Here is a 22,782-nt window from a genome sequence, read left to right on the forward strand (position 1 = left end):
AGGAGTTATTTTCCATGAAGCAAACAAGGTAAAAGGGAGATTTAATAGAAGGATTTTGATGTGGTAAGTTAGACGGAAACTGATTCCGCTGACAGAAATGTCAGGAAGGGGCGGTCAAAAATTTAAAGTTATTCGGCAAAGTACAAAGAAGTTTATTTTCAAACAGCAATTTGGAACACACACGTGAACAGGCACTGGACGCAGATCTATAACTTTCAGAAGGGAACTGATATACTTAAAAGGGTAAATTGCACCCAGGAGAGTCAGAGTATTGAATAGTTCTTTCAAAGAGCCTGCATAGACATGGTGAGTGAATGGCTTCATTCTGTGCTATGTTAAATAGACTGTTTCTATGTACGTATTTGAATTGGCACAAATGAATAAAGACTCCACAAGCACCTATGAAATGTTCCTTATTTTTAAATTTGAAGAAAAGAAGTAGAAAAAATGGTAAGCTATTCTACAACAGCAAATATTGGACTGCATAATGAAACAAATTATGCTTTATCACTCAAACAAATCTTTTACAAGAAACGATAGTTTGAATACCTGAATTTCCACTGAGACGAGAGGTAGATTTTTTCTAGAATTTCTGCAGTCTTAACTGACATACGAATGAGCCAGTTGTTTGCAGTCAGAGCGAGGAGTGATGGTACATGGTCTGATGGTTTGGGCAACATTTCTCCCTTAAATGTTAAAAAAAATTGAATTCTGAAAATGATTTAAAATTTAATGTTTATACACTATAACTTCATACAAACAAAAGAATCCTAACAGAAAGCCACTGTTACAGTAAAACACATATGAAATCATGTGGCAACGAGGTGACATGGTCTGGTTATGGTGGGGTTTAGGGAAAAAAAAGAGATGACAAGGCTTTGGAAAAGTGGGTCAAGGGTGAAAAAGAATAAGTCAATAAATATTACTGCTTTCAAATATTACCCCATCTTCCTAGAATCTCTCCACAATTCTGTTGTAGCCATACCACTTTGTGCATTATTCAGTCGAGTAAAAATATTCAGAATAAATCCAAGGTTTTTAAAGATGCAGAAAGGACGATGGGCATGAAGGACCATCAATACTGATAACAAAATGTACAACTGCAAATTCAAGATAACAACGCTGTGCCTCAAAAGTTCCACAAATAATATCCATTCCATACTTATTAAAGTCTTGTCACCAATTCACCCTTTCTTCCCAAAGATACTGACAGTTTGCTACTTGACAGCGATGTTGTTGAAGATAAAAGGGCAGGCATTTGGATATTCTTTTGTTTAAGATTGTCATTACATTGATCATCACTGACCAAACAATGAACTGTGGCTATGAGAGCAGTTCAAAGTGGAGTAACTCATCTCAGCAACTGCCCACCATCTACAACGCAGAAATCAGGAGTGTGATAGAATACTCTCCAGTTGCCTAATGGGTGCAGTTTCAATAACACTGAAGTAGCTCAAAACCATCCAAGAAAAAGCTGCCCCCTGGAGTGTCATTTTATTCACTACCTTCACTCTTACAGCACCATAGCTGCAGTGTGCACCGTCTGCAAAATACACTGCAATAACTTACCCAGACTCCTTCAGTCACACTTTTCAAATCTACAATATTTACCAGCTAGAAGAACAAGGAAAACAGATACAAGTGATTGCTACCACTTACAAATTCTCCTCCAATCCACTTGAAACTATACTGCTATTTCTTCAGTGCCACTTGGTTAAAACCCTGGAACTCCCTTCCTGTGTACCTACACACCAAGGACTGCAACAGTTCAAGAAAGCAGCTCACCACCACCTTCTCAAAGTCAGTCAGGAGTGGGAAATAAACATTGGCCTAGCCAGCAGCATCCATATACCACAAACAAATAATAAAAAAAACGATGTGATATAAATATTACATGTCCTTTGTCAGTCAAAGTTGGTTGTCAAAACATTACTCATAATTTATACGGATTTTGCATTAATGGAGAAGTTGTGATAAATGGAACAGTAGGAAAACTAAGTAACATAATTATTGTCACCTTTTGCAACTGATCAATCATATTTTCTCCTTGACATTAAACTTTTAATTAATTCATAGTTACAGAGTTCCATAAGTGGCCAAATCACACAAAGAAACTGGTTTCTAACATTTCCACTCTAAGTGTTGAAAATGTATTTGTGATGAGCCATGTCAATGTATCAGAACCACTAAATAATGAAAGCTAACAACAGAAGAGAAGCATATGAAAGTTACAGCACAAAAAGAGGCCATTCAGTGTGTGTGTCAATGCTGCCTGAATTAACTAGCCACCCATTCTCATCCCACTTCCCAGCACCCGATTCACAGCCTTTCAGGTTACAGCATTTCTGGTTCAGATGAACAAGTAAACACAAATAAACATAGAATAAAACCATGGAATATCAAACGTATTAATCTACACTCTCTATTTTCAATCTTAGAGAACTTGTTCACCCTTTAGAAATGAAATGACATCTTCATTGAAGAACTCATAGGCGGGCAGATTCTGGAAAAATGCAGAAGTAGCAGGGTTGTTGTTATGGGTGATTTCAACTTTCCCAATATCGACTGGAACCTCCTTAGTGCAGATGGTTTGGATGGAGCCGTTTTTGTCAGGTGTGTTCAGGAGGGTTTCCTTACTCAGTATGTAGACAGACAAACGAGGGGAGAGGCCATTTTGGATTTGGTGCTCGGCAACAAGCCAGGTGTCATATCTCACGGTGGGAGAACGCTTCGGTGACAGTGATCACAACACCCTCACATTTACCATAGCCTTAGAGAGGGAAAAGAGCAGTTACCGAGGGAAGATATTTAATTGGGGGAAAAGGAAGTTATGACGCTATCAGACAGGAGTTGGGAAGTACAGACAGGAGTTGGGAAGTACAGACTGGGAGCAATTGTTCTACAGAAAGGGCACAGCAAACATGTGGAGGCTGTTTAAGGAGCAGATGTTGCGAGTGATGCACAAATTTGTTCCTCTGAGACAGGTAAGAAGGGATAAGATTAAGGAAACTTGGATTATGAGAACAGAGGAGCTTTTCATCAAAAGGAAGAAGGCAGCTTATGTAAGGTGGAGAAAGCAAGGATCTAGCACAGCTTTACAGGATTACAGACTTGCTAGAAAGGAGCTCAGAAATGGACTGAGGAGAACCAAGAAGGGGCCAGGAAAAGGGCTTGGCAAGAAGGATTTGGGAGAACCCAAAGGCATTTTACTCACATGTGAGGAATAAGAGAATGATCAACGAGAAGATACGGCCAAAAAAAGATAGCGTCAGGAACTTGTGTGTGGAGTCTGGGCAGATAGGGGAAGCCCTAAATAAGTTTTTTGCTTCGGTTTTCACCAAGGAAAGGAACCTTGTTGTGAATGAAATCTTTGAGGAGCTGGGATACAGTCTTGACCAGATCAAGACTGATGAAGTTGATGTGCTGGAAAGTTTGGAAAACATTAAGATTGATAAGTCCCCACAGCTAGACCAGATTTATTCTAGGCTGCTCCGGGAAGAGAAAAAGGAGGTTACTAAGACGCTGGCAAGGATTTTTGCCTCCTCACTCTCCACGGGAGTTATACCGGAGTATTGGAAGGAGGCGAATGTTGTTCTTCTTTTCAAGGGCAATAAGGAAATCCCTCGCAATTACAGACCAGTCAGTCTTACGTCTGTGGTCAGCAAAGGTTTGGAAAGAGTTCTGAGGGATAGGATTTATGACTATTTGGCAAAGCATAGTGTGATTAAAGGCAGTTAGCATGCCTTTGTGAGGGGCAGGTCATGCCTCACAAATCTTATAGAGTTCTTCGAGGAGGTGACAAGACAGGTCGACGAAAGTCGAGGAGTGGATGTGGTGCATGTGGACTTCAGCAAGGCATTTGATAAGGTTCGAGCTGAAAATGTGTTGCTGGAAAGGCGCAGCAGGTCAGGCAGCATCCAAGGAGCAGGAGAATCGACGCTTCAAGCAGGAGCCCTTCCTGATTCTCCTGCTCTTTGGATGCTGCCTGACCTGCTGCGCCTTTCCAGCAACACATTTTCAGCTCTGATCTCCAGCATCTGCAGTCCTCACTTTCTCCTATTTGATTAGGTTCCCCATGGTAGGATCATTCATAAAATCAGGAAGTATGGTATACAGGGAGATTGCCTACCTGGATTCAGAATTGGTTGGCTGACAGAAAACAGAGAGGTTGTAGATGAAAAGTATTCTGCCTGGAGGACAGTGTTGAGTGGGGTCCCACAGGGCTCAGTTCTTGGGCCACTGCTCTTTGTAGTTTTTATAAATGACTTCGATGAGGAGATTGAGGGGTGGGTTAGTAAATTTACAGATGACACAAAGGTTGGAGGTGCCATTGATAGTATTGAGGGCTACTGCAGGCTGCGTGACATAGACAGGACGCAGAGCTGGGCTGAGAAATGACTGATGGAGTTCAACCTGGATAAGTGCAAAGCGATGCATTTTGGAAGGTCGAAATCAAATGCTGAATATAGGATTAAAGACAGGATTCTTGGCAGTGTGGAGGAACAGAGGGATCTGGGTGTGCAAGTGCATAGATCTCTCAAAGTTGCCAGCCAAGTTGATAGGGTTGTTAAGAAAGCATATGGTATTTTGGCTTTCATTAAAGTGGGATTGAGTTTAAGAGCCGCGAAGTTTTGCTACAGCTCTACAAACCCCTGGTGAGACCACACTTGGAATATTCTGTCCAGTTCTGGTTGCCCTATTAAAAGGAATGATACAGAGGCTTTGGAGAGGGTGTAAAGGAGGTTTACCAGGATGCTGCCTGGACTGGAGGGCTTGCCTTATGAAGAAAGGTTGAATAAGCTCGAACTTTTCTCTCTGGAGAGAAGGAAGAAAAGAGGAGACCTGATCGAGGTATACAAGATAATGAGTGGAATAGATAGAGTCAATGGCCAGAGACATTTCCAAAGGGCAGGATTGACTGGTACGAGGGGTCACAGCTTTAAGATATTAGGAGAAAGGTATAGAGGGGATATCAGAGGAAGGTTCTTTATACAGAGAGTTGTGAATGCATGGAATGTGTTGCCAGCTGTGGTGGTGGAAGCAGAGTCATTAGGGACATTTAAGCGACTGCTGGACATGCTCATGGATAGCAATGAGTTGAGGGATGCGTAGGTTAAGTTACTATATTTTATATTAGGATTAAACTTCGGCACAACATCATGGGCCAATGGGCCTGTTCTGTGCTGTACTTTTCTATATTCTATGTCTATGTTCATGGAACTAAGTAGCACAGGAATATGTGAAGTACACATTAAACATCTGTATACTGCATTTCCACTGTGAAACTTCAAGGCATATCTCATATATGACCACTGCAAGGCTAATAATTATTTCCACTTTGAAGTTTCTTTCTGAGCTGCAATTGAAGATCTAAGAAACAAAGATCAAACTGCCACTAACCTCAAAGAATTAACTTATTTTTATCCCAGCACAATATAAACTGAGCATGATCCCATTTAAGTGTTAAGACTTAGACTTGGTTCTGGTGCAAAATGAAAATTGAAGTATTGTCTCAAAAATGATCAGTCCCTCTTTCCGTTAGTAATTTGAATGGGCTCAATACCATTTTTCATTTTCTTGCAAATCATGCTAATCAAGCATCCACAGTATGGCATAAAAATGGCCTTAACTTAAACAGTTTTATTCATTTTAAAACAATTTGCTAATTTCATATATTGTTCATAAAACACCTACTGATTGTTAAAACAATTTAGTTATTTCCACAACATTTAATAGAAGAATGACAAGTGGTCACACAAATTTCAATGGCACAGCAATTTTACTAAATTTTCCTCTGCCTATATATAGGGAACACGTAACAGCACAGGTTAAAAGAAAAAGAACTTAAGTATCATCATGTCAGTTCTGTGCCTTACCATTGTTGCCCAGGATTCCCTGAGTTTACCCTATAATCTTGAACTGGTCTAGGTGCCAATGTACTGTAGTTACTTTAATGAGACTGAAGTGTTATCCCCATCCTCCGACCCATTTTTCTGAAAGGCTGTCTATTTGGTAGAGGAGTCCTAAAGAGGAGGTCAGTAATAGACAGACCAGAAATGAGATGGGCCAGGTATTAATATAACTTTTAAAACTCTAATGGGCAATTTCTATCTCCAATAGCAACAAAAAGACCCCAATCTCAGCAGCAACATGACAATTATATCTCTCCATTGACAAGGTGCATTGCTCAATCATAATTTGGATCTGGCCAGGCCTTTCAGTCTTAAAGTATCCCCACAGAGAAAATCAAAGAAGTCTCTGGCTTCTCAAATGTACCTAATAAGGGTATTTCACATTTTCATATCTGAGGTTGTGTTACAGGTTTGTAAGAAGTCTAGCTAAAGGAACACTATAGTCTTGATGAGAGAGTTTAATAACTTAGTACCTAATAAAAGGAAGAATTAGGAACTCACCAATGGAGATTCACAAAGTAATGCATCCTCAATTTTCTGAGACTTGTGAAGTTTCGGTAGTTCATACAGCAAAGTTGGCTTAGGACCAATGCTGACACAAAAGGACAAAAGTAAGGAAAACAAAGGTTTTTGTAGCTGCAGCATACACTTGATAGTCTTCTCATCAAATGGAAGCACCAAGACCAACCTGATGAGACTGATCATAAATCATCCATCCTCTCAAATAGAACCAGTTTGCACATGGTCACCCTGCTAAAGGAAGGACATTAATAAATTGGATGGGGTTTGGAGAAGATTTACTGGGATGCTGCCAGGATGGAAGCGAAAGGCTGGATAGGCAGTGACAGGCAGTTTTTTGTTGGAGTGTAGGAGGTTGAGGGATGACTTTATATAGGTTTATGAAATCATGAGGGGCACGGATAAGGTGAACACCAAAGGTCTTTTCCCTTGGGTGTCAGAGTTCAAAACTAGGGGGCATGTTTTTAGGGTGAGAGGAAATAGATTTAAACATGACATGAGGGGCAAGCTTTTCACACAGAGGGCGATTCACACGTGGAATAAACTGCCAGAGGAACATTTAAAAAACATTTAGACTGTTATATGATTAGGAAAAGTTTATAGGGAGATGGGCCAAAAGCAGCTAGGTGGGACTAGCTTAGTTTGGGAAACTAGGTCCAGCACCAGGGTCCCAGGTTCGATTCCAGCCTCGGGTGACTGCCTGTGTGGAGTTTGCACATTCTCCTCGTGTCTGTGTGGGTTTCCTCCGGGTGCTCCGGTTTCCCTCCCACTGTCAAAAGATGTGAAGGTTAGGTGAATTGGCCACGCTAAATTGCCCGTAGTGTTAGGCGCATTAGTCAGAGGGAAATGGGTCTGGGTGGGTTACTCTTCGGAGTGTCGGTGCGGACTTGGTGGGCCAAAGGGTCTGTTTCCACACTGTAGAGAATCTAATCTAAAGGTTGACAAGTTAGACTGAGGTATCTGTTGCTGTGTTACATGATTCTATGCAAGTTTTCTATTAGCTCCACAGTCAACATCTAAGCATCGTATCTACAAAAATTCCAAACACAGCACGTTTTATGGGAAATACAGAATGATTGCTGGAACACAAAAGTTGATGGGCTGCAACGTCTAGCTGAGAGACATGATTTATGCCTTTACAATGTGTGGAAGACTGTATACGGACTACCCAGACGGTATACGGACTACCCATTACAGCATTGCTGATACACTTACAGCTGATAGGGAAGAAATAATTAGTGATAAGGCAGCTGTGAATGAAAGGTATTGCAGGAACAGATTTTCTCACATCTCAGACTCTGCATCAAACTGAGCAAGCTTGTCTCTTCCTCCTTCCACCTCTGGAATTCAGCTCTTTATCTCATGTTTAAACCAAAGCGTTAATGAAGTGTGGAAAAGCCCTAACAAAATTCAAGATTATTGTTCAGTCAGTGATCACTCGCACTCTCAACAGCAATTTCTATTACTTTGCAGATGATTGGGAGTAGGCTGTTTGAACAGAAGTTGACCAATTGGTTTTGTCCAGCTTTTTGTGGACTGGATATATCTGGGCAATTGTCAACATTGTGTTGGAACTGCTTGGATCGAGGCACAGTTAGTTCTAGAGCACACAACTTTAGTACTAGAGCCAGATATTGTCAAGGCCATTAGCCTTTTCTGTAACCAGTGAATTCAGTTCTTTCATGCCATGACATGGAGCTAATTTAATTGGTTGAAGACTGGATTTTGTAATGCTGTGGGATCTTAAAAGAAAGCCAAGGTGGATCATCAGTTTGATGAATGTTACAAGTATTCAGCCATGTTTTTTCTACTGATATTGTGGGCTCTCCTATTATTCAGGATCAAATATTTGTGCAGCCGCATTCTTCAATTAATTGTTGAATTGTCCACCAGCATTCATAATTGAACGTAACAGGATTGCAGAGCTTTGATATGATCCATTTTGTGTGGGATTGCTTAGTTGTCTATAGCATACTGCTACAATAGCATAGGACTCTAGGCAATCTCCACTTGGTTGGGGTTATGGTTTCAAGCCATATCTATATGGTAACAGTTTCACGCAATTATGTAAGGTGGTGTGACCAAACTTTCTCATCATTTTATGTTAATGATATTTGACTTACCTACAAAAACAACTTCTGTAGTTATCAAAGTAAATCCTTCCTTTTTCATAGACCACTGGTGAATTTGATTGTTTTGTCCAAACACACTCAAAAGTTGTAGATTTCTGAAATATATATTAATAATGCTAGATCATTTTCTAAAGGCTTTTTAAACTTTATTTAGGAAGTAGCATTGCATCACAATGCAAAATAATAGAAGGGTATTCAAAGTTTAACACACAAATTAACTAATCAATTCCAGTATTTACAATTCCTTAAAACCAAAACTTGGCAATTATGTTAGAAATTGATTCCAAACAGGTATGAAACCCTAAAAGAGGTTTAGTACTACATTAAAAAATTCTCAGTACACATATAGCATAGATTATACCTCATATTCATCATCTCTTTTTCTCAAATCAGCAAATGGGCTCTTCTAAATCAGTTCACAAAAGTTGCTCTGTTTCCACCAATGTTTGGACATAGCTAAACTTTACTTGAAACACTTTAATAAAGTTATGCAAAGTTCATTCCAGTAGATACATTTAGCCACTTACATTTTAGTTTGTTAAAAGCTTTTATTTTGGATATTAAAATTTCCAGTTGGTGAGGGGGAGAAGGCAGATGAAGTTTTCAAAGGGGTGTTAAATAATTCATCTAGTTCCTTTTAGTACTAATAGTAAAGATTATTCTGGATTAGTTTCCAAATTCTCAGTAGTTCCTCGCTGGGGATTTTCTTATTGCTTTTCTTGGTTTTGATCAGTACAATTACTTGTGTTTAACTTACATCAAATTTATAGTACAGAAAGAGGCCAAGACATATCAGTTTTTCCATAAATAGTTGTCCTAGCTCATGAGGCTGCCCTCTTCGGATGTTCCTTTATTCATCTCAAATCACCAATCTAATCTATTCTTAAAACTTGATTGTTTTTGCCTATTTAACCAGCTGCACAAGCTGTATACTTCAAAGCTTCACAACATCCCCATGTATAAAGAAAATAGTTTCTTCTGTTACTTAAATTACATATGTAATTTTACATCTATAGCTCAAGTTTAAGTAGTCCCAATCACTAAAACATTGTATTTATTTTTCTATGCTGTTGATTCATAAGCAGGTGTAAAACAATGACCTCCTCTATTCTTCAAAGTTAATTTGTATTCCCTTATTGCTATCAAAGTGTGATAATATAAAGATGTTTAAGTGCAAAACAGAAAGTGCATGCAGAATGCAAAATCCTGAGTAAACATTCTGTACAATAAACACAACTTACCTGACATACTAACTGACGGAGGATAATCAAGTTTTTTCTGAGCACTGAACCATCTTCATTTCCATACAAACCAAGAGCTCTTGCTGACAAAATGCAACAATTATTTTTTCTTCTTAAAGATGAAATGCTATTAGACTTCTTTGTAACATGTACTTTTATAGATCGTTTGATATCTGAATTATCCATGATGGCTGCCAAATGTCCTTTCAATGGATCTTAAGATTATGTTTTGTGTATCAGCATTTCTGACACAGTGAAGTGGAAATCCAGTTCTCCCCTGCTGATTCGGTCTGTGAAAGACATTTAATAATGCAGAAGTCTGAATATTTTTGAAACATATTGCAAATACTTTTTACATTTAGTTGGCAATAATTTTGATCATTTCCAACAAAGAAATTGTTTCAGCTAACAATTTTTATTAAATATAATTCATATAATAGAATGAGCTTCAGTGGGGTAATTAGGTTAGGTACTATTACCACATTCCAATATAATTACAACACTGTAGCAATCATTATGGGAATGCATGTTAGCTATAAGAAAACAAGCTGGAAAAACTACAAGAATATAGGTAACACCACCAATACCACCCACATGTAAGGTGAACAGCTCTACACCACAAATTAATACTAACCGCTCTTAATGCATAAAGCATGCTAGCTATTTTGGGAAGACTCATTTATTCCTTCAGCTGTTAGCACCTTGTTAAAGTGAGAACAATATGGATCTTAAAGTAGTCAAGTTACAGATGGCATTGATTAGCATCAATTGCAGCCACGAAAACAGCTGGAAAAAAGAAAGGCACAAGCCCCAGCATGAAAACAGACCTCCTAATTGGGTGAGTTACTGTGATAGACATACAACAGGCTATTCAGCCCACCATGTCTGTACTGAACATGATGCCATTCTAAACTAATCGCATCTGCTGCACATGATTTGTATCCGTCTATTCCTTGCCTGTTCACATGCCCGTATAGATGCACTTAAACTTGTTAATGTATCTGAGTCTTTCACTTTCCTTGGCAGCACGTTCCTAGTAGCTACCACCTGATGTCCTGCAGCACCTCAGTCTTATAAAATCTATGTTGTCAACTTCCATGAAGAGTTGAAAATCCGACATAAAATGGCAATAAAATTAACAATCAAGACAGAAAAAGGAAACATGAGGTTTCTCATGGATTAGTCTAGTAGGTGTTTTTCTACTGGATTCTGAATCCAGTGGCTCAATCAATGGCTCCTCTAGCCCAAAAGATCAAGTTCTATCACCAAAGTTATTAACCAAATATTACTCTTATTTCTTTTGCCAAACACCTCAAATTGGCATCTTCTGCATCTTGACTGTTCTGTGAATAGAAACAGTTTCCTGTTTTATCCTGGGTAGCCCTCATGATTTGAGCAAATCTCTTCAACTTTCATCTAAGCAGAACCAGCACAGCTCCTTGACTCTATCCACATAATTGAAGTCCTTCATTCCTGGAATCATTCTAATATCCTGCACACTCTAAAGCCTTCATGCTCTCCCTAAAGTGTGATATACACACAATATTCCAGTTGAAAATAAACCAAGCGTTTTATAAAGGTTCATCATAATCTCCTTGTTTTTATTATATGCCTCCATTTATAAAAATCAGGACCTCGTATGCACGTTTCTCAAAATGTCCTATTATCTTAAAGAATTTGTACACACACAGCACAAGATTTTGTGGCTCTGCATCAGTTTCAGAATTATACATTTTAGTTTATATTGTCTCGCCTTATTTTTCCTACTCAAATGTATCAATTCATTCTTCTATACATTTATTTTTTTTAAATCATAGAATCCCTACATTGCAGATGGAGGCCATTCGGCCCACTTGATCAATAAGAACCAAACCTCCTAAGAGCATTCCATGCAGCCTTCGTCCCATTCCCATAACCCTGCATTTACTCTGGCTAATCCATTTAACCTGCTCATCTTTGTATTTTGGGCGGAAACCAGAGCATCCCAGTGGAAATCCATGCAGACACAGGGAGCATCTGAAAACTCCACACAGTAAATAATATAGCCAATGATCCAATAATCCATTCCACCAGTCTTTTCTCTTACAGTTTCTCACTATCTTTCTCTCAGTTTACTTCTAAATCATGATAACCGCAACTATACTTTGTACACCTCTTGCATGGATATGCAAGTTTTTTGAATTACCTATATTTACTGCCAACATCTTCAAATGCTCACTCTTTGCCCCTATTAAATCCTTTCTCTCTTTGAACCATCTGTCTTCAGCCTGGTTCTCTCTTATATGAGAGACTTGACATCGGTCATTTACATCTCTTTCTCGGATCCATGATTTGTCCTACCTCTTGTGGGGAGATAGCTGAACCGTTTCAGCTATAAAGGCAACCTTTAATTACAATTACAGTTTTATTGTTATTTTTCGAGGATGGAGGCATTGCCTACTTGCTGATCTCTAAATTATGCAGAGATCATATCACATGCGAGTCAGACCAGACAAGGATGATAGAAGTGACATTTGTGAGGGATCAGAACCCTCCTTCTCTGAATGTTAGACTGGGACTGCAGATCTTAAAAATGTGTTGCTGGAAAAGCGCAGCAGATCAGATAGCATCCAAGGAACAGGAGAATCGACACTTCGGGCGTACCTGAAGGGCTTAAGCCCGAAACATCGATTCTCCTGCTCCTTGGATGCTGCCTGACCTGCTGCGCTTTTCCAGCACCACATTTTGCAGCTTTGATCTCCAGCATCTGCAGTCCTCACTTTCTCCTGGGATTCCAGATGACAAGTCCAGTGACATTACTACTATGCAACTCCTTCCTACGTTGATTCGACGACATTAAAACCTCTAGGACAAGAAAAACAAGCAGTTTGGGAGGGCAATTGCAATTCTGCACATGCACAAGTTTAACAGGTGAAAAATAACAACACAATGAATCTCGGTCACCATCAACCACCAGGAGTGATATACAGGACTGTCCCAGGAAATCGTGCACTCAGTTGGACTCATCTCTTGAAACTGACGATCGCACAATGAACGTTTTATTCTGAAATGCTCCTTGTCCTTTTTCTACAGTCAATCAGATGACTCTATACCCACTGTCCTCTTGTCCAAAGGGTTCTAATTCTGATAAAGCGCCTATAATTTAAAAAAATACTTTTGGCCGCGTACCCAGTACCAAAGTAGAAATAGAAGCTGCACTCGGAGCGTCTTCAAGCCGGATGCTGAGTGTGAGCAGGAAGGACCCGCGCGCCTGATTGACAGCTGAGGGAAGCCGCGGGGCCTGCCGGGTATTGTAGTCACTCCGCGGCGTCCGGCCTACATTCCCCAGAAGGCACAGCGCCACACATAGCCTGCCATGACCTTCAGCGGAAGTAGTTCTTGTGCCTGTGTCCACGGGAAGGTAAGTGCTCTGGGAGATATGATTCGGAGATGCTGGTGTTGGACTGGGGTGTACAAAGTTTAAAAAAATCTGGTGTTGTGTGATTTTTTTAACTTCCTGGAGATAGGGTTCTTTATCGCTTTTCGGAGTTGATAGCTAGTGGGTGATTCTGATTTCAGAGTAAAAAATGAGGTCTGCAGATGCTGGAGATCACAGCTGCAAATGTGTTGCTGGTCAAAGCACAGCAGGCCAGGCAGCATCTCAGGAATAGAGAATTCGACGTTTCGAGCATAAGCCCTTCATGATTTCAGAGCCTTGCCTTTGCATCATTTGGGAATAGGAAAGGGCTGCAGAATTTCAAGAAAGCTAATACAGTCCTGCAGCTCATCGGGACACCGCGCACTATCTAGACATTAATTCTCTGCTGCATGCTAGAAAAGGCCAGCACAACTGTGTGTGTTTGTTACTATTGTACTTAGCTGATGTTGTCTTTGGGTGGTTCAGCGGGGGAGAGGGTTCCCCTGCAGGGGATCAGTATTTGAGAGGGCATGTTCACACAATCTCAATAGCTCGGTGCGGTGGGGGCACATTTGAGATGCCCTAATGCAGTCAAGCAAATTTCTATAATATTTCAAATCTCTTCCGTGGAAATAACATAACCTGTGGTCCAATCTCCTAATTTTTGAAGGTTAAAAGTTTTACTTGTTAAAAAAGACTTCAAAAATGTGTTTGGTGTCGTCTTAGACAATGCAAAAACCTTGATAGTTCAGCCAAAGCATTCACAGCACACCTTGGCTGAACTTTGTATTGTCTACAAGATGCAGTCGCCACTTGCCACAAGCATTTTGGCATTACATTCCAGTCACATGACCTCCATCACTTAAAATATGATGCATATGGGTGAATAGGAAAATTAATTTTAGGTTCTTGATTGTGTCCTAAATTATCTGTACTTTAGCATGGTGTTGGAGCTGTAATTTGCGCTGCAATAGATTGCAGTAATTCAAGAAAAGGACTAACTGCACAATCTTGAGATGAATTAGGAATGTTAATAAAGGTTGCCATTTCCAATGAAGCCTGGTCATAAAAATGGATTTTTGAAAACGCTTTTTCTCCTTTCCCACTTCCAACCATGTCCATTCCAATTTGTCAGGGCCATGTTTCATCTCACCTACCTGTCTATAGTTGAATGTTTCCTTTCTATTCATTCCTATGCCTGCTCCATCTTTCATGCAATTTACTGTTGTGACTACCAAGTTTGTAATTATTTTTACACAAACCATGAAATCCGAATGCTTTCTTTCTTCATCTTGTGGGAAATAGAACCCACTCACTTCAATAATTTCAGTCCAAGACTAGATCTGAAGCAGCTGTATCGTTTATTATACGCTTGCAAGCATGGTGTCTAAAATAGACACACAGAGTTTAGCAAGTACATATCTTATATACAATTTGTTTCTCTTTCCCTCCTCCCACTGCTCCTCCCCTGTTTACATCTCCCACTACTCTAAACCCGGCTGTTTATCTCTGGCCTCATCCGACCTTGTGCATACCAAAATGTATGTCCTGCTTGGCCATTTCACCACATCCTGCTGTGATCCATTGTCATACATCTTCCTCCACTGCCATCTGCTTACTTGCTTGCTAAAGCAATATTTCCTTCCATTCTTTGCCCATACTGAGCCTTATGACCTCTTGGTTATAGTCTTTTTTGTCTTTGCAGAAGGGGGAAAGAGATGCTTATAACTACTGTTTGTACAAGCATATCTAGTTTAACCTACACCCCCCTCCCCTTATAGCACCTTATCTATTTATCTGTAACATCTACCATTGTTTGCAGGCACATCTCATGCACATTTTAGCTAATGCAAAAACAATTATATATTTCCTTCACATAGTTTTCATTCTTGTTAACTCAGCTCTTGGCTGAAACAAGTATGCAGTGGTGTAAGTTCATTTACCTTGCATAAGCAATTATGGTTGCAGAAATAACACTGCTTTACCTATATCCCACAATCTGATGTGTATTTCTTGTATACAGTTCCAAAGCAATATAGCTACCCTTCAGATATTTGACCATAAAATCTTGACTAGCACTCCACTCAGGCATCACAGAGTGGGTGCCTCAGAGATGAGTTATTTCTGATGCATTAAGCCCAGACTCTTATCAGTCCTTTTAGGTTAGCATAGAGAATACTATGCATTGTTTCAAAGAGGGGCAGTGTAGGTTTCTCTCATCCTATCCAATATCTTATTCCTCAACCAATGTAACTAAAACAGATTATTTGGTCATTATTTCATTATTGCCCTAACCCTTCTAAGCAAGTTAGCACCTTTATTTTCTTACATTATAAGAGTGACGGCATCAAAGTATTGTTTGTAAAGTACTTTGGAACAATCTGTGGTCAGGAGGGCATCAAATGATATCTTGTATTTCTTCAGGGATTGCAGAGGAGACTGTTTGTTTATTATGGAATTCCAAAAGCCAGAACTTGTCTTTTTTTTTCAGATTTTTTTTCGTGTGCTTTACAACTTATTTTATGCTACCATAGTGTTTAAATCTATTCTCCTTATGCTACCTTCTTTGTCTATCCCATATGCATTAAGTCCTGCCTATCTATTAGATAAGTCCAGAAAATGTCGCTCCTTAAATATTAACCTATTCCTCAATGGCCCTCTTTCTATCATTGTGTGGGAAGTCTGCCTTTTGGAAGAAGCTTTTTATCTTGTAAGGGATGATGAGATCTGTTGCTTGAGCTTGGAATTTCTGCTCAAAAATCTTTTATCATTTCATAAAAACATATTTCTTTCTTGTTAACCTATGCTTCCACAATAGTTCAGATATTGCACTGTGTGATGCTGCTGATGTACTAAAATGGGATAGTTGCAGAGCAGATTTAGCAGCGAAAAACAAAGTGGCAATGGGCCAAAACAGTATTATTGTGTTCCCCCATAACCTTGAACTCATGGTCCACAGAACTGCCATTAAGCTATCAATCCTGTTTAAATGGAAAGTGTAGGAAAGCAGGAAACTGGTGAAACTACAACATAGGAATACATGGATGTTAAACAGTAAAACCAATGTGCTCCAGACAGTTAAGCAATCCAGCAATTAAAGGATCAGGATATATGTCAGGTCTCCACAATTTTCTCACTTGAATGATGCTCATTTATTGTTCTGTGAACATTCTATCCTGGGTGATATAGAGAATCCAGTACATGATTGCAAAAGATAGAGCCGAACCTTTGTAACCATTTTCAACCAGAAATGTCCAGTGGATGACCTTGCTTGGCCTCCTCTGGGGGTCCCTAACATTACAGATGCTAGGTTGCATCCAATTAAATTGTGGTATCAAGAAATGGCTGACTTCATGGGCGCAGCAGAATTTATGGACCCTGACAATATCCTGGCTGAAAACGTGTGCTCCAAAAGTAGCCACACAGCTAATTTAGCTATTTCTCTACAATTTACAAAACTGAAATTTACCTGACAATGTGAAAAATTGCCCAAGTACATTCTGTCTGTGAAATGCAGGACAAATCCAGTCCAACTATTTCCCACATGGTTCGTCTTCTCTTAATCATCAATAAAATTATGGAAAATGTAAACAATGGTACTATTAAGTGGTATTTACGAAACAACAATCATTTGCACTTGGTGCATTCAACAGCATCACTAACATGGAATCTCCAAAATCAACACTCTAGAGTCCATATTTAATCAGAAACCAAACTGGACTAGCTATAAATATAAATTGTTTATGCAGGAAGATCAAAGGTTGAATCATCTGTGGTGAGTAACTTGTGTCCTTGCACATCAAAGGCTGTCCATCATTAAAAGTGCAAGCTGTGATGAAATATATCCCATTTGCTTTGATAAGTAAAGAGTCAACAAAACTCAAGAAGCCTGACACAGTCAAGGTCAAAGCAGTCCACTTGATCAATGCATCAGCCTAGTAAAATGTACTCTTTCACGTTGCCACAAAATGGCTGTGATGTGCACCATTTACATGATGCATTGCAATGACTCACCAAGGCTGCTTCAACAGCACCTTCCAACTCAAAAGTGCTACCACGGAGAAGGGCAATATTGGCAGCAGACATGCATATCAACTGCTGCAACACACATAAGTACCAATGTTAGAGCACTTGCAAACTAGAACTTGAGGTAAATCTTTCCTCCAATATCAAAAGTATGAGTCTGACTATAACTGGCTCATTTGCCTCTTACTAAAATTAAGCAGCTGGTCGTTATTTATTGGGAAGAAGAAAACGCCTTATGATAGACTATTTGAGCAAAACCGAAGACAAATAAGCTTCTTTACATCCAAGCACCCAGCTGTCTGTGATTCCTTATGAATATAAGTTTTAAGTGTAAGGAAAGCATCATAACACTTTGCTGTTTTCTGTTGTTGAAAATGAGGTGAAGGATCATTTTTTCACTTCAGTTTGCTAAGTTTTGTTTCTCAAAATGCAGTTATTACATTTAATTTTTTTGGATCTTTTTTGATTTCAGTAATTAGGTATATTTGTATTCCTTGGAACGGACATTAGATCAATATGAAGAGGAGATCACAAGTGGGGTTAATTCACACTCTGCATTTGGCATTGCTGAGGAAACTTGGCTTGCAGTGTAAATTCCAAAGTGGTAGACGACCAACTGCTCCTCTTGGTTCCCGGATTTTATCTGATCCTAGCAAAGTATATGAACATAATATGTGGTAAGTGCATGTTTTCCAAATCAGATTGTATTTACAAAGGCAAAATATTCAGGATGCTGGAAATCTGATATCAAAATGTAATTTCAGACTACGTGTTACAGGAAACATTACTTATGCAACATTTATTCCCTTGTTGGTCATTTTGCTCAAAATGGAAATGATCACCAATGTGATAACTTTTAATATGATTTCATCAAGTTATTAATTTGAATTTGAAGTTTATCTTTACTTCCTTCAGAACATTTTAAGCAAGGAAAAATGTCGAAATGAAATTTAATGCTATGTTCTTTAGGTCTGAACATTGATATGACAGTCATTAACATAAGTAAACATGGTACCAATTTATGTTAATCTTCTACAATCAGATGAATTAATAATATTTCTTCTCGAATGTGTTGGGACAAGCTCTTATGAATTTCTCACAAAATGATCCCAGTTCTTCTACATGTAGGAAGTTTTATGAGTAAAACAAAAGGGTGGCAAATAACTAGCCCAAAACATTCCAAATTTTTTTGTCTTCTATTTCAGTATGGGAAGAATATAAACCTGTAACTCAATATCATGCGTAGCACCCTCTACAATCCTTAAAAAAAATGAACTTCTTTCTCTAGGGATCACATCCAGTGGACACCTGAACAGGAAGAGCTTGCTAGACAAAAAGCTGAAGAAAATTCCAGCATTAAAGTTTCAATGGAAGACCAAGGTAAATTATTCACGTTTTCTCTGAACCCTGTGGTTTATTCTTTGGAGGTGCAACAAGTGGGAGACATAGGTTCAAATGGTACTCTGTAATAGAATAATCATGACAGACATTTATTCTCATTATAGTGTACATATGGAGTGCTGCAACTAAGTTTTGCTTTTCAAGATGATTCTAATAGAGACTAAACCTTTTAGAATAGTCAAATTAAACACATGCAGAGATTATTTTATCTTTGTTTAAAGGAATCAGTGTCAAGTCATATGTAAACAGCAACACTTATGGCCGAAAAGAAAGTAATATTATATATCAAAAATGCTAATACAGAAATGTTTTTAAAATGTCAACAAATTGGCAAAATGTATGCAGTTTCATTTCAGTAAATTTTAAAGCAAACATTTTCAACATTGTTATATGCAGCAGAAACTTTGGTGGGATGGTTTATGTAAATCATGGCATAGTTTATCCTGGCAGTCAACAGATATCCAGTTATGGACATTATTCTTGACAGATGATATTTTTACTGTAATTTTTGTCTTGGATCTCCAAATACACTAAATGAGATATATGTAATGAGATAGAAATGTACAGCTGAGTGCATTTAAATGAAATGATTGCAAAGTATACTAAAATGTGTAGAAGATAATGGAAAAACATTTTTTGTAACCTCAGAATGATTTTATGGATGCACTGCATTATATTCCTAAGGGAGAAATTGTAACTTATACTGTCTAAACTTAAGAATAATTTTATAATCTTTTATGTATTCCATCATGATCATAATCCTTTGTTATTAGTGGTTCCATGTTTTACTATGCCATGTTACAATTCCATAGACCCACTACACTTCAGGCTTTAACAGATACCTGTTCATTTTTCTTTTAATACAATTTGTTGCTGCAGTCCAATATGACAAAGATGCCAGTGTCTACTGGGACAAATTCTACAGAGCTCATCAAAATAAATTCTTCAAAGATCGTAGATGGTTGTTCCAGGAGTTTCCTGAACTATTTCCAAATAGAGCATTCGATGGGAATGAAGGGGTTAAGGAATCAACACATAATTCTGCAGGTTTGGGTCAAGCAAAGTTGGATTGTTTTAACAAGACATGTGATAAACAACATATTGCTGATACTGTACAGAAAGAAAATCCTGTAAAACAAACAAAGAGCGGCAAAAATTTGGAATATATGAAGCAAGACAAGAGGAGGACAGACATGTGGAAAAATCCAGAATATTTTCCTGGTATTGATTTCAACTTCAGAATTTTTGAGGTATCTTTGCAAAACAGAATAAACTTATCTGCATTTTCAGCCATGTTCAATAGCTTCTTGCATATTCAGTTTAATATAAGCATTTTTGGAAAACAGTGCTCTTATTCCATCCCAATGTAACAATAACTCTATCAGCTTTGCTGTTACGAAGTAGTGCCAAGCAGGATTTTGGTGATTCACACAAGCAAGCATATAAAATGTCCCTACTTCTTTATTGAATCTTCTACTATTTAGTTGCAAAGTTGCTGGAGTGCAATTAAGTGCAAAGAAATCCAAAAAGACCAATATAAAGATTTTTTTTCAAAAATTATATCTTCACTGGTTTGATGTCTCCGCTTCAATTTTTGGTGTGTTCAGGTATTTGATCTCAGCAGTGGATCTACTGGAGTGTATGATTGGTTTTGGTGCTATTACAGAATATTATTGCATACATTTGTTCTATTCGCTAGAGGGAAGGAGTGTCGAGAGGTGCAATATGCCTAAGCAAGCCATGTAAGTAAATAAGATAGCAGTTGATCAAAATAGTTTAAATATAAATCACAGTTGCACACTACAACTGAACTCAAGGATGTGCTATTTTCATTGTAATGTGGCATTCCAATGGTAACTACTGAAGAAGCTTATGTATATATCACAGTTAAGTTTTCTCATTTGCCTTATAATGTTCTAGATAACTTGCTTATACTTTCAGCTCTGAACTTTTTTGTGCTTTTGTTAGGATTCAAAGAAAGGGAGAAAGAATACATTCTCCCACTATTGCTTTAATTTTTTTTTGAAAATAATTGTATTACTACAGCAACTTCATCTCTTGTCATTTTTTGGTTTTCCTTCTATTTAACGTTCTGCAAATGCTTTGATTTGTGTACTTTACATAGTGAGATAATTAACCCACAGGCCCTGCTAAGAATGTAAATAATGGGAGCAGGAGTAAGCCATTCAGACCTTCAAGCCCATTCCATTGTTTTAATATTTGGTTTAAAGGAAAAAGATTTTATATGCACCAAGAAAATTTAAAGTAGGGAAAGATAGAAGAAACTTTAATGGAAACGGAGTTTGGTAGAGCAATCTCAAAAACAAATGCATTCTATCTGGATTCCATTTGTAGAGTTGACTCTTCTGGCTTGTCCAGAAACAACAACAAGGTTTCCTGATCTGAGTACTGTTTGTTCATGTAGCTGTTTTAGAGGTCTGAATTATTAATAATTATGTTAACATTTTGTTCAGGCCTGGTGGTTTATAATTCCATTGAATTTAATGATGGTAGATTTAACGTGTCAAATGCTCAAAACAAGGCTGACTTTATGTACATTAATGATTCTTATTGTGAAGTGAAAGTTACCATTGTACCAGAGAGTCATCGACTGCTCTCTAATTAAAGAGGGATATTTGGTCGTCAGTTTAATCTGAAGGTCGTCACACCTCGGGCAGTGGGCGAAGTTGAGACAACAGGGCCTTCATGCTCATCTCAGCCAGTATTGGGGGGTTGGTGACATAAATGCCCATCATGCTGTTAGGAATGGCATTCGATGGTTTTGGCCCAGCAACAGTCAAGGAATGGTGATACAGTTTTAGAGGCAAACTTACAGCTTTCATGTCCCTATGTTTATGCTGCACTTGTCCTTCTAATTGGAAGAGGTCATGGGTTTAGAAAATGCTGTCAAAAGGACCTGGGTGAGTTGCTGCAGTACATAATGTAGATTGTACACAGTGCTGCAAATATGCATTGGTTGTGAAAAGAGTGAATGTTGAAGGTGGCGATTATGGTGCCGTTCACACAGGCTGCTTAGTCCTGGATGATATTGAGCTTCTTGAATGCTGTTGGAGCTGTGCACCCAAACAAGTTTAGAGTATTTCATCAAACCCCTGACTTATAGGTGGTAGACTGGTACTGGAGAGTCTGAAGGTGACTCACTTGCTGCACAGTCAGACCCTCTAACCTGCTCTTGTATTCCTGTGACTAGTCCAGTTCAATTTCTGGTCAGTAGTAATCCTCTGCATGCTGGAGTTTGTGATGATTGAGTGTCAAAGGGGCGATGGTTATATTCTCCCTTGTTGGAGATGGTCATTGCTATTCATCAGGCCAAGCCTGGATATTGTCCAGGTTTTGCTGCATATGTACAGTTTGCTTCAGAATCTGAGGAGTTGTGAGTGGTGCCGAATATTATGCAGTTACCAGTAAACATCTCCAATTCTGACCTTATGATGGAGGGGATGTTGATGGTGAGGCGTAGGACGTTACTTATGGTGTAGTGATAGTATCCCCACCTTTGAGCCTGAGATTAATTTCCACCTGCTCCAGTGATATGTAGTAATATCTCAGAATAGGCTGACTAGAATTTTTTTTATATCGTGAGGAGCTCATGCAGAGAAGTTCTGGAACTCCAGAAAGTACAATCATCATCACAAGGACTCTGACTCCACAGCTGTCTGTGACAAGGAGTTCCAAAGAAGCTCAACCCACTGAGAAGAAATTCCTCCTCTTCTCAGGCTTAAATTGATGCCCTTTATCAGTGGAGAATTTACCCAATTTCTTAACAACTCCAGTATTACTTACTGATCCTTGATGCTGTTGTCAGTTGAAAGCTACCTTGATATCACAGGGAGTAATTATCGCCTCACCTCTGGTCCAGGCATGGTTAAAAGATCTGAACTTCAAAGATGTATTGAGAATTCACTGATGGGATGTTAACTAGCTGGTTTGGATTTATCCTACTTTCTGTGGACAGGACACACCTGGCTAGTCTTCCATATGTCTTGGTAGACACCAGTGTTGTATCTGTACACAAACAGCCGGACTCATGTTGCAACTAGTTCTGAAGCACTGATCTTTAGTACTATTGTTGGAATGTTGTTGGGGCCAGTAACTTGTGTGACATACTGTGCCTTCTGCTGTTTCTTGATATC

The 22,782-nt window shown here is 38.7% G+C and overlaps 2 protein-coding genes across 4 annotated transcripts in view; one reads left to right on the top strand and one right to left on the bottom strand.

Annotated features, from left to right (window-relative positions):
- Positions 1-13,032, bottom strand: part of dcaf17 (ddb1 and cul4 associated factor 17) — a 51,014-nt gene extending 37,982 nt beyond the window's left edge. For 2 of the 3 annotated variants that reach the window (XM_060827258.1, XM_060827260.1), the window contains exons 1-5: positions 12,973-13,032; positions 9,805-10,094; positions 8,555-8,658; positions 6,414-6,504; positions 550-686 (exon numbers count right to left, since the gene is read on the bottom strand). In XM_060827258.1, coding sequence (XP_060683241.1) covers positions 550-686; positions 6,414-6,504; positions 8,555-8,658; positions 9,805-9,990 — 518 coding nt within the window. In that variant the 5' untranslated portion in view covers positions 9,991-10,094; positions 12,973-13,032. Of the gene's footprint in view, positions 1-549; positions 687-6,413; positions 6,505-8,554; positions 8,659-9,804; positions 10,095-12,447; positions 12,649-12,972 lie in introns of all 3 variants that reach the window. The other variant, XM_060827259.1, reaches the window with a different exon arrangement.
- Positions 13,033-13,170: 138 nt separating this feature from the next.
- The window catches only part of mettl8 (methyltransferase 8, methylcytidine), a 45,705-nt gene continuing 36,093 nt past the window's right edge, over positions 13,171-22,782 (top strand). Inside the window, exons 1-4 of the mRNA XM_060827261.1 lie at positions 13,171-13,204; positions 17,700-17,904; positions 18,516-18,607; positions 19,508-19,878. Coding sequence (XP_060683244.1) covers positions 17,744-17,904; positions 18,516-18,607; positions 19,508-19,878 — 624 coding nt within the window. The 5' untranslated portion in view covers positions 13,171-13,204; positions 17,700-17,743. The remainder of the gene's footprint in view (positions 13,205-17,699; positions 17,905-18,515; positions 18,608-19,507; positions 19,879-22,782) is intronic.

This window comes from Hemiscyllium ocellatum, chromosome 7, assembly GCF_020745735.1.
Source record: "Hemiscyllium ocellatum isolate sHemOce1 chromosome 7, sHemOce1.pat.X.cur, whole genome shotgun sequence".
Lineage (NCBI taxonomy): Eukaryota > Metazoa > Chordata > Chondrichthyes > Orectolobiformes > Hemiscylliidae > Hemiscyllium > Hemiscyllium ocellatum.